At 40.8% G+C, this 12,615-nt stretch overlaps 1 protein-coding gene across 3 annotated transcripts in view; it reads right to left on the bottom strand.

The window, feature by feature from the left end:
* Window positions 1-12,615, bottom strand: part of UBE4A (ubiquitination factor E4A) — a 40,596-nt gene that overhangs the window by 19,102 nt on the left and 8,879 nt on the right. For all 3 annotated transcript variants that reach the window (XM_032167572.2, XM_058446295.1, XM_058446294.1), the window contains exons 3-11: window positions 11,675-11,848; window positions 10,945-11,057; window positions 8,799-8,951; window positions 7,797-7,956; window positions 7,164-7,366; window positions 6,767-6,958; window positions 5,210-5,543; window positions 3,702-3,822; window positions 632-936 (exon numbers count right to left, since the gene is read on the bottom strand). In XM_032167572.2, coding sequence (XP_032023463.1) covers window positions 632-936; window positions 3,702-3,822; window positions 5,210-5,543; window positions 6,767-6,958; window positions 7,164-7,366; window positions 7,797-7,956; window positions 8,799-8,951; window positions 10,945-11,057; window positions 11,675-11,848 — 1,755 coding nt within the window. The remainder of the gene's footprint in view (window positions 1-631; window positions 937-3,701; window positions 3,823-5,209; window positions 5,544-6,766; window positions 6,959-7,163; window positions 7,367-7,796; window positions 7,957-8,798; window positions 8,952-10,944; window positions 11,058-11,674; window positions 11,849-12,615) is intronic.

Raw genomic sequence — 12,615 nt, 5'->3', positions numbered from 1 at the left:
GCCTCCCAAAGTGCTGGGATTATAGGCGTGCACCATCATACCCGGTCTGTAGTTTTAAGCTGCTATGTTTTGGGGTAATCTGTTACTCAGCATGATATGACCAATACAATGGTTAAGAACACATAACCTGATTAGATTGACAACACCTGCCCACCCCTCAATGACTCACTGACACACACACACACACACACACACACACACACACACACACACACACAACACACACACACACACACACACACACACACACACACACACACACACACTCTTTCCCTTCTGAGTTAACCAACAGGAGCTAATTTTTTTTCTGCAAAAAGGACAGGTAAAGTTAGATGAATGTGTAAGTTGAACAAATATTAATGATAAAAACTAACAGCTCTGAAAACTCTGATTACACTTAATCCTTTGAAGATGATCTTCTGATATGCATAGCAGGGGGACACAAGGTTGAGGAACAAACTGTTAGTCCCCCAATACTTTGACCAGTAGATATTATCTAAGTTTGAGTTGTTTCTCCAAAAACAACTGAATGATAACGAAGAAAGGGTATTTTCAGGATTAAACTTCCAAAGTGACCCACTTAAACTCAGAAGGCTATAAATAGGACATTCCCAAGAGAGAGCCTGCTTACCTGGCACATAAGCCAAAGAGCTGTAGCCATCTGGCAAAGGAAAGGTTAGCTCTATTGGCTGTGAGCCCTCATTGCCTATGGCCAGTTGAACCAGTAGAACAGCCATGGACACCTGCAAGTTTAGGCAGTTTTGTAGCATTTGTGGCTCTGTCATGGCAGTCTTGGTAGAAAGATAGATGGTCATCAGTCGTTCAAACTGCTCACGAAGATTGTCAGCAGCAGGGCTAGAACTTTGCTGAGCATCCCGCCAGGCAACCTGCAGCCGATGCAGATTTTGGTTGATTTTTACCATCTGATCATGCAACCTGCCCCCAAGAAAGCAGAAGAGACTGGGTCAGGGAAAACAGAAAGTCACAAAAAAACAGATCCTCAATTATTTATCTAGTCTTCTCTTTAAGGATAGTAGGGAGTTGCAGTTGCAATGACACAGAAGGCACTCACAAAAGTTTTTGACAGGACACAGGCAGGGTGCACAGCAATGGGAAAACGCTGCCAAGTATTCAACATAATTGAAGCTAATTGCAAATAGCAGCCTTCAGTTGAAATGCACTATCCAAAGAAAGGCAGCTTGGTTGAGTAGGGTGTAGAATGGGCTGTTATTACATAAAATAATTATTAGGCAAAGTACAAGAAGCCCAGCAGGATAGTTTTACATCACACAAGGGCAATGATCATACTTTGATGCAATGATTATACTTTGATGGAGTTATATGGATAGTCTTTCTTTGGTTAGTAGAAAACTAAGCTGGTGAAAAGGGACACTAGATTAGTAATGACCACATATAAACTAGTAGCCACCTGAGATGCAATCTAAGAGCAGCTTCCAGCTCTCTGTTGTTCAATATTAAATTAAATTATTCTTCAGAAAAGGTCAGCCTAATATTCTCTACTGAAAGGAAGACACATAATTCAAAGTTATGGATAATAGTCCAAAATCATTTCCTTTGGCCCTGTAGATAATGTCTTGGGCTAGTTAATATTGGGAAACTAGATGATATTCATTTTTTGTTTGAATCTAGGCAGTTGAGCAGGTTAAGCACATGCTGAACTTTTACCTACTGTCTTATTTAAAATGTCTATGACGGAGATTTCTCTCTAAAGACATAATTTCCTTCTTCTGGCAATGTGTTGACTGAGTAGTTGTGAAAAATGCTCTGCATCAATTCAGGTATCTTGAGAAGGCATTAAAAATTGCTATTCTTAGTGTCCCTTTCTATGACTGAGTTGCTGTTTTCTCCCTCTACTTATACCTGTCATAATGAGCTAAATCAGAGGAAAACAAATTACAGAATAATGAATAGCCAGAACCAGAACTGTTTTTGGAAGTCATACATTCTAGTTCTAAAATCTTCACATTTCTAGAATCTTCTTTATCTAATGTCTTTTGTGGTCCTATTGATTTCATCAGACTCCCTTATAAACATTTCCTTAATTTTTGCCATTTTTGTCTCTCTGTAGAGTAGAACTTGGTCTTTTTTAAATTAATTAATTACTTTTTTTTTTTTTTTTTTTTTTGAGACAGATTCTCGCCCTGTCGCCTAGGCTGGAGTGCAGTGGCACGATCTCGGCTCACTGCAACCTCCACCTCCCAGGTTCAAGTGATTCTCCTTCTTCAACCTCCCGAGTAGCTGGGACTACAGGCGCGTGCCACCAAGCTGGGCTAATTTTTTGTATTTTTGGTAGAGACGGGGTTTCACCATGTTAGCCAGGATAGTCTTGATCTCCTGACCTTGTGATCCACCCGCCTCGGCCTCCCAAAGTGCTGGGATTATAGGCATGAGCCACTGCGCCTGGCCGAACTTCATCTTTTATCACCAGGAGTAGTAATGAAAAAAATTTTTTTTTTTTTTGAGACAGGGTTTCACTGTGTTGCCCAGGCTGGAGTGCAGTGGCGCAATCTCAGCTCACTGCAGTCTCAACATCCCAGGCTCAAGAGATCCTCCCACCTCAGCCTTGTGAGTAGCTGACACTACAGGCACACGCCACCATGCCCAGCTAATTTTTGTATATTTTGTAGAGACAGGATTTTGCCACGTTGCCCAGGCTGGTCTCAAACTCCTGGGCTCAAGTGATCTGCTGCCTCGGCCTCCCAAAGTGCTAAGGATTACAGGCATAAGCCACCACACCTGGCCAGTAATGAAAATTTAAGAGCAGAAAGTGCAATATAAAATGAAAACAATTCCACTTTCCCAGATCACAATAGAAAGACAGTGATTTCATTTTTAAAGTTTAACAGGTCAAAAGTTAAAAACAGGACAGGCACAGTGGCTCATGCCTGTAATGCCAGCACTTTGGGAGGCCAAGGTGGGTGGATCGCCTGAGGTCAGGAGTTTGAGACCAGCCTGGCCAACACAGCGAAACCCTGTCTCTACTAAAAAAATACAAAATCAGCTGGGCATGGTGGTGCATGCCTGTAATCCCAGCTACTTGGGAGGATGAGGCAGAAGAATTGCTTGAACCCAGGAGGCGGAGGTTGCAGTGAGCAGAGAATGCGCCACTGTACTCCAGCCAAGGTGACAAGAGTGAAAATCCATTTCAACAACAACGACAACAATAAAAGTTAAAAACAAATTTAAGGAATCTGGACAAAGCTGATTGATGAAACACAAATAAATTCATACAATGCCCCTTTTCTATTAGATTCTAATGTGAGCCTTTAGAATAAGCTCAGATTATATCTCTAAGACTCTTCCTCTCCTTTTTTTTAAGAGACAGGCTATCACTCTGTCACCCAGGATGGAGTACAGTTGCACAATCATAGCTCACTGTGGCCTCCAACTCCTCAGCTAGAGCAATCCTCCTGCCTCAGCCTCTGAAGCAGCTAGGACTACAAGCATATGCCACCATGCCTGGCTAATTTTTTTTTTTTTTTTGGTAGAGATGGGGGTCTCACTTTCTTGCCCAGGTTGGTGGTCTTAAACTTCTGGCCTCAAGCAATCCTTCTGCCTTGGCCTCCCAAAATCCTGAGATTAAAGATGTGAGCCACTGTGCCTGGCCAAAGACTCAATTTCTACCTTCTAGTTAGCAACACAACTAAACTGTTTTTTCCTAATGACATCAGAGGAGTTACCTGTGAAATCCCAAGTACAAGGTGTACTCTGTCAGAGCAAGGTTCTCTGTTACAAGGTTGTAGTTCTGTGGAAACTTCGGCTCCTGCACAGCTGGGATCAAACAGGTTTCTTTGTCCAAACCTCACAGAAGTTTAAAAAAAAAAAAAAAAAAGACAAAAAAAGGGTAAATGTCTTGTCACAGACATCTATCTTGGTCTCCACTCTCCTCTTACACTCATTCAATTTCCATACTGTTAGCAGTGATATCTTCTTAAAAACATATCTTGTCATATTAGTTCTTTGTTTAAATATAATCTTTTGGCTTCTCACCGTCTACGGAAATACAGTTAAATCTTTTTCATGAAATCACCAAAAATTAAAAGGAATAATACTATAGATTGTTTCAAGTGATAAGCAATAGATCATTTGTATTTATTTTGTGCTTTTCTGAATTTGATTATTTGCTTTTGAGCAATTATCATGTTTACAATTAGAATTATAAAACTGGAATGAAATATACCAAAATTAAGAGTGATTTCACTTCAAGTGGTAGGATTATAAGTCATTTATTTTCTTTTCATTTCTCTATACTGTTTTCTCCAATCCAGCCCCACCTATCTTCCTCCCTTGATCCATTTCCTCCCCAACTCAACCCCATCTACCCCTTGCCCTAGCCACATTGAGCCTCTCACTATGCCTTAGTCAAGACTTTCCATAGCTTTGTACCTTTACACTTGCTTTTCTCTCTGTATAAAGGGACCCTCTTGCTTCTTTCCTTGGTAAAACCTAACTTGTCTCTCAAGACTCAGCTATGAAGACCTCCAACTTCTGCAGAATTGATTATATACTTCCTCCTCTGTGCTCCCACAGCTTAGCCCTATACCATATTATAATTATCTGTTAATATATCTGCCTTCTGGAGCCTGAGTTCAAAAAGGATGAGGACTCTGCTTTACTCATTTTTATAAACTATGAATGAATGAACATGCAAGGCTGCCAAATCCAGAGAGAAGTTCTCACTAAAGTACAACATTTAAAAGCTACCAGGTGTTTTTTTTTTTTCCTCTCAAAAATCTATCTTTAAAAAATTCTGGCTGGGCGTGGTGGCTCATGCCTGTAATCCCAGCACTTTGAGAGGCTGAGGCGGGTCGATCATGAGGTCAAGAGATTGAGACTATCCTGGCCAACATGGTGAAACTCCGTCTCTATTAAAAATACACAAAATTAGCTGGGCATGGTGGCACGTGCCTGTAGTCCCAGCTACTAGGGAGGCTGAGGCAGGAGAATCGCTTGAACACGGGAGGCAGAGATTGCAGTGAGCCGAGATAGCATCACTGCACTACAGCCTGAGCGATGGAGTAAGACTCTATCTCAAAAAAAAAAAAAAAAGAAAAAAAAATCTAAATAGCTCGTTTCTGCCTCATCTTTTTTTGAGAAAGGAACTCTGTGAAAAAGGATAAGGGAGTGAATGCTTTACACGTTATACACACACACACACACAGTTTTAAGAAGCCTGGTTCTCCCCTACCTCTCATGTGTACATTTTTAATTTTTCGTTCTTCATCATTCAACTCCTTGAGGGCACAGTATGTGGGATTAAAGGTGAGGAGCCGAGAGGATCTGGGTTTGCAAAATGGCTGGCATAGCTTCAGGAGAGCAGCACCCAGATTCAGAAAGAAGGCATCCGAGGCATACATTTGGAAAAAGATTTCTGGCATCTGATTGGCCCAAATCTTGGTGCGGCCTGCATTTGCATGCAAACAGTTTCCAAGCCAGGACAAGATACAGTGTTTGGTTTCTGGAGAGAGCTGGAGTAAGTTCTTCAGCATCTGGTAGATCTTTTCGTGGAACTGAGCCATGAACTGTTCAACCAGAAAACACAACCATAGAACTTCCAGTTTCACAATCCTAATAGTTTTTATTCCCAAACCTTAGCAACTGGCAGTTTCTAAAAATATGCTAATCCTAATCTTTCCCCTCACTCTCTGTGCCTCATCCCCTAATTTGATTTTAAAATATATTTCTGGGCACTTATAAGAGATTTTCTGATCAGCTGCCCAACTGCAGATGGCATTACACAGTATTAGAGCACAGGTCTGTAAATTTTTTCTGCAAAGGGCTAGACAATAAGGATTTCTGGCATTACTTGCCATGCAGTATCTGTAGCAATTATTCAACTCTATCACTGTAGTATGAATTCAAACCACAAACAATACATATACTAATGGGCATGGCTATGTTCAATAAAACTTTATTTACAAAAACAGGTGGCAGGCCAGATTTGGCCACTGCTAGTTTGCCATGCCCTGCCTTAGAGAGTTGTAATGATTAATGAAGAGGGGACTTAAGCTATCCCCAATTCAATCATTAAATGCCTCATGCTGGCCAGACCTCTACTATAATTTATGTGAAGAAGCCCAAATAGAGAGGGCATAGGTGGAGACAGGAAAAGGAAGAAAAACTGGGTTTACAAGCTAGAGTTCAGTCAAAAGATTTTCAGAGCTAAAGTTATAGCTCAGTGAGAAAAATAAGGGTTGGGGGGAAGTAGCTGTAGCAGTGCTACAGCAAAGGGTAATGAGTAGCAGCAGCTCATTCTTACCCCACACATGCTGTTCTTAGCATATGCTACAAAGAGGGGATTTTTTTTTTTTTTTTTGAGACAGAGTCTTGTTCTGTCATCCAGGCCAGAGCGTGATGATGCAATCGTGGCTTACTGAAGTCTTGACCTCCCAGGCTCAAGTGATCCTCCCACCTCAGCCTCCCGAGTAGCTGGGACTACAGATGCTTGCCACCATGCCCAGCTAAGTTTTGTATTTTTTTTTTAGAGATGAGGGTCTCACTGTGTTGCCCAGGCTGGTTTCAAATTGAACTCCCGTGCTCAAGCGATCCTCCCACCTTGGCCTCCCAAAGTGCTGGGATTACAGGCTTGAGCTACCATGCCCAGTTTTAATTTATATATCTGATGTAAAAGCCAACTAGATCAATTTGCTTTCCCAGAGAGGCTTGAGCAGCCTTATCTGTATCTGCTTTTTGAGAAAACTCTTTTAAGATCAGGCGGCTGGGATACCCTGGTAAACAGTTCTACCTGATGGATGTTGGCCTCCTGTACTTTGATCTCCTGTGGGCTGGAACGAGATGGATTCAAAAAGTAGCCATGATTTTCTACAACACCCGGAGTCTTTAATAAGCAGGAGATATTCAGAATTACTCCCAGCAAGGTTTTCTGGTACATTTGCCCATTGGTAGGGTCCTTGGGCTGAATGTATTCTACAAAAACCTGTAAGAGAAGACAAGTCCTGCTTAATCGTCTGCATGGTGAGATAAGGTGATGGGGTGGGAGGGTCTCAACACAGTTAAGCTGATAAAACAACCAAGCTATCTTTTTCTTATTTTATAGGTAGTATTATAGTGTCTTTAGGATAGGAAAGCGTCATGTATTACACATCTAGCTCAACTGAATATATATCATCTTTCAGACCTACCTTTGCCATATCTTTTTGCCTCGTGAAATAGAGAAGAATATCCAGATATGCATACAAAAGGATCTGACAGAGCTCTAGATCTTTTATTCGGCCCAATAAAATATCAAACACGGGAATCATGACTTCTGGAAATGTTCTAACTTCCTCATCCAATATCAAGGCTTCAATGACCTCTTCCAGAAACTCAGTTACATCTTCAATATCTAACAGAAGACAAATGAGAGAGAAAGGAGGGCACAAGAATTTTTATATGCCTTTACACACTAGCTCTTTACTTTCAATAATCTTTTTTTTTTTTTTTTTTTTTTTTTTTTTGAGATGGGGGTCTTGTGTTTTTGCCCAGCCTGGAGTGTAGTGGCTATTCACAGGTGTGATTATAGCACACTACAGCCTCAAACTCCTGGGCTCAAGGGATTCTTTTGCCTCAGCCTCCAGAGTAGATGGGACTACAGGGGTGTGCCACCATGCCTGGCTTTATTCTATTGGTACTCAACCTCAAAGATCAAGATGTGAGCCCTCTTCCTTAATTTATACCAGAACCATAATGGCTCTGAGACTTTCTAATGCAATTAGTGAAATTTTAAATCTGAAAATCAAAATGTAGAAGCTTACAGATCTTGTTCATGTACTCACGGGCTCCCTGGATGGCTTCTAACATCAAATCTACCAGTTGCTCATGGATGTTTTGGTCAACATAGATCTCTGGGGTGAGAAGAACTGTTCGGGTATTGGACACAGTGAGGTTTCTGCACTGCACTGCAAAGGGTAGCAGGTTCTCTGGAACTTTGGTAATCTGCAAACAGCATGAAGAAAAGAGGGAATAGCTTAACTCTGTAATCTGGAACGAAAGTAGACATAGTGAATAGAATAGAAGAGACATACTGGTCTCCTGTGGATGCTTGAAAATTAATTAGAGATTCTTTCCTTGGTTTAAGGAATCATCTATCTGCCTATTTAAAATTCCAATCCTGGAAATATCCGGCTTAGCCTACTCTAATATTTACATCTCAGTGGAAATGAATTCATGAGCCCTTTTCTGTTTTTTGAGACAGAGTCTCGCTCTGCCGCCCAGGCTGGAGTGCAGTGGTGTGATCTCAGCTCACTGCAACCTCCACCTCCCAGGTTCAAGTGATTCTCCTGCCTCAGCCTCCTGAGTAGCTGGGATTATAAACGTGTGCCACCATGCCAGGCTAATTTTTGTATTTTTAGTAAAGGTTTTGCCATGTTGGCCAGGCTGGTCTTGAACTCCTGGCCTCATGTGATCCGCCTGCACTGGCCTCCCAAAGTGCTGGGATTACAGGAGTGAGCCACTGCACCCAGCCTCATGAGACTTTTTTAAGGATGTGATTTATAAAGAGGTTTTAGAGAGAATAGGAGGCATTGGTTAATTGGGGAGAAGGGTGGACCCCAAGGTATAGAAAGGAGACACTAAAGCTTTAGTGCATCTGACATCCAGTGTTCTAAACATACTATGACATATATAAATTGATATAAAAGCTTTAGTGTCCCTGATATTCAGTTCTAGACATACTATGACATATATAAATTGAAATAAAGACTGATCCAACTCTGGCCTACATGCTAAAGTCATATCCAAGAGGACAATATAGTATTCAATGGGGATTATTCCTTTACCTCTTCCTTGGCTCTCTGGAAGCAGGAGTAAAGGTAACAAAAAATGTGCCTCTCTCCTGCATCTCGATCAGCAGAGAGATTTAGTGTTGTAGAAGAAGTCATGTTAATTAAGTGGTTGCCTGGATCTTGAAGTAATAAGCGAGCGAACAGGGCCTATAAAGAAAACCAAACAAAAATACTAAACTATTGCAAAATTAATCTTAGAACATTAAGATGTAAAAGGTAATTCTGACACAGGTTATTAGCAAGAATCACAGATTTGAATGTAGAGTGAAGGAGAAAAAAAGGGCCCTGTATCTTTTTACTTTAGAAAATATTAGAAAATTATGGCATATATAAAGTTATCCTAAATCAAGCCTCAAGTGTCTAGTATAGCCCCAGCACAGAATAGGCATTAAAAGACTATTTGTTGAATGGTGCTGAGATCAGTGACTAAACTTAAATGTGAAATCTATTATTCTGTGTGATTGCTGATCTCATTCAGACTTATATAAAGATACTCTAAATGTGAAGTTAAACTGCAAGTTGTCAACTGTCTTTCCTACCAAACTTTTATTCTTTTAATGTTACTCAGGCACCTGCAAGGTACAATGCACTGTTTTGATTTTTAAAGTGCTGTGGTTTACATGTTTGTCTCCAACAAAATTCACGTTGAAATTTGATCTCCATGTGGCACTGTTGGAGGTGGGGCTAGTGGGAGGTGTCTGGGTATGGAAGCGGATCCCTCATGAATTGCTTGGTGCTATTCTCAAGGTGCTGAATGAGTTCTTGCTCTCACAAGACTGGATTAATTCTCATAGGAATGGACAAATTCCCTCCAGAGCGGGTTCTTACTAAGCCAGGACACCTCTCAGGTTTTCTCCTCTTTGCATGTGTCCTCATCGTATGTGTCCTTTGGTGACTTCCTCCACCACGTTGTGAGGCAGCACAAAAGCCCTCATCAGAGGCCAGGGGCATACCCTGAATCTTCTCAGCCTGCAGAACTGTGAGCTAAATAAACTTTTCTTTATAAATTACTGCTGGGGTGTTCTTTTTTTTTTTTTTAGATGGGTCTTTCTTGCTCTGTCGCCCAGGCTGGAGTGTAGTCGTGTGACTATGGCTCACTGCAGCCTCTGCCTCCCAGGCTCAAGCAATCCTCCCAACTCAGCCTCCTGAGTAGCTAGGACTTCAGGTACATGCCATCACACCCAGTTAATTCTTTGTATTTTTTGTAGAAACATGGTCTTGTTATGTTGCCAGGGCTGGTAACTTCCTGGCCTGAAGAGATCCTTCCAACTTGGCCTCTCAAAGTGCTGGGATTACAGGTGTGAGCCACTGTGCCTAGTCACACGTATTCTTTTATAGCAACACAAAACAGACTAAGATAGAAAGGATATAAAGGAAGAAAAAGTGATGGGCCTTGCCCTTAAGAACTTAAGTCTAATAGGGGAGATAAGACAGGTACATAAGAAAGCCGCAACATGAGACAGAAAGTGACAATTCCCACAAGAGATTCAGAGGCTGATTATTCTAGGTACCCAGAGGAGGGAGTAACAACTTTTATTTGGCAAGGCTTTGTAATTTTTTCTTTTTTTTTTTTTGAGACAGAGTCTTGCTCTGTTGTCCAGGTTGGAGTGCAGTAGTATGATCTCGGCTCATTGCAACCTCCACCTCCTGGGTTTAAACCATTCTCCTGCCTCAGCCTCCCAAGTAGTTGAGACTACGGGCGCCCACCACCATGCCAAGCTAATTTTTTGTATTTTTAGTAGAGACGGCGTTTCACCATGTTAGCCAGATAGTCTTGATCTCCTGACCTCGTGATCCACCTGCCTCGGCCTCCCAAAGTGCTGGGATTACAGGCGTGAGTCAATGTGCCTGGCCAAGGCTTTGTAATTAAGAAGGCATTTTAACTGGTTCCTAGAGGATGGGTAGATTTGGGCATGTGGCCATGGTAGATGAAAAGATTCCAAAAGAGGAACACCACAATGTTAGAGATGCACATCTAGGTTAATTGGCCTTCTACTGGTTAAAAAAAAAAAAAAAAAAAAGAGAGAGAGAGAGAGGGATGGACATATGGACACAAGCATAAGTTGGAGAACAGTGAGCAGAATTCAGCTGCATAGCTAATTTTTGCTAAGGGCACACATTAGTAACATAAGAATATTACCTGCTCAACGTTGCTCATATCAAGCCAGTCTTGATCTTCTAGCTCTACTGCCATTTCTTCCAAATACACACAACGGCTGGGAATGCCATTCCCGCCTTTCAAGCTGGGATCACCTGGGAAATGGTTTTAATATGACAGGTTAAGGATAATGCTTCTGTCTTATACAGACAACTGATCTTGACAGCATCACTCTTGAACTGCAAATCTGACTCAAGTAATACCAGAATGATCCTGATACACAAAGCAACATCTAAAGATTCAAATCTTTTTTTTTTCCCTCTAGTCACAGAGAATGGGATTTGTTATAAACCCAGCATCATGACATTTAAAGAGTAAATCCCAGACATTAGTACCAACTTTGGGGTTTAACCACAGACAGGGCACAGAGGGCAAACACTCTCTGATGCCTCTGAAGGCTTCCATCTGAATATTTAGGTTACCTCTGAGAAGAAAATGGGTTTGGCTGCCATTCCCATTTCCCTTTTAAGGTAGTAAAGGCAAGTAGCTATATAGTGCAGTCAGTATTGAAATGGGAATAAAAGTTAGATCTGTGTCTAAATACTGCTTTTAGGTCATACCAAAAGGTTCACTGAAATATAAACCCTGAGTTCCAGGGAGTGCAGTGAGTAGGTTTGTATCTAACCATTAGCTGTAATCGGTTTCAAAGAGCAAGCCCCTAGCCCAAGCTCAAATAGGAAGGGTAGAATAATGCTATAAGTTTGTAACTCACTGTTGTCCAGAGTAATAAGGAAGATCCTTTGGATCATGTGATTGATGTTGAGTTGCTCACATATTTCCTGCTGTGATCGGAATGAGCGGCTAATCTCAGCCACAGAGTAATCAAATTCATCCAGGCTCTCTGACACGCTATTATCCGAGTCATCTGGGCTAGCTGGGAGTTCATCTGCCAGAAAATGTATACTGTTAAATGTTACACCCCTTTAAGAGAGAACCAAGCATACTACCAAAAATAATAAATGTAACCAAGAGGATGATAATTTCAGATGTAAAACAAGCTAATCATCTAATTAGTGAACATCTCAAGTCAGGGAAGTTAAGTATAGGGTTTTGAAATTCCTGGCTATAAATCCTACCACATTTTACAAAGCAAAAGTTTTATTTCTATCCATAATTATACTCCACACTGCCAGAAATAGCAATGTTATCTTCTCTACAGAATCCTAGTGAACAAAGAATTACCTAATAGATCAAAATGCCTTTAATTATTTTAAATGTATGGCTTTTCTCCCTGATTTTAAGAGATCACATTTGTTTTAATAGTTCTTAACTGTACAGAAAAATATAGTATAGAAAGTCTCCTGAACCAATTCCCTAAAGACACTTAACAGTGTTCAAGAATTTTTTTCTTTTCTGGTGCTAATAATGATTACTATCTTTTTAATTTTTTTTAAAAATGGGATACTATACATAGCTCTTTTCAGCTTGCCTTTTAATCAGCACCAACACCTTTCCCTGTCAGGCCATTTAGAGGCCTACCTCACTCTTTTTAATAGCTGTATTGTATCACATCTTTTGCATGCCCTGTGGTTTACGTAGCTACTCTTCAACCCACGAACAATAGGGTTGTTTCTAGTATTTCATGATTTTAAATACTGCACTGAATACAACTTAACTCTTTTTGTTTACTTGTGTGAGTATTTCTATAGGATA

This window comes from Hylobates moloch, unplaced genomic scaffold (assembly GCF_009828535.3).
Source record: "Hylobates moloch isolate HMO894 unplaced genomic scaffold, HMol_V3 SCAFFOLD_11, whole genome shotgun sequence".
In the NCBI taxonomy this organism is placed as follows: Eukaryota; Metazoa; Chordata; class Mammalia; order Primates; family Hylobatidae; genus Hylobates; species Hylobates moloch.
This window is presented reverse-complemented; position numbering and strand designations above follow the sequence as displayed.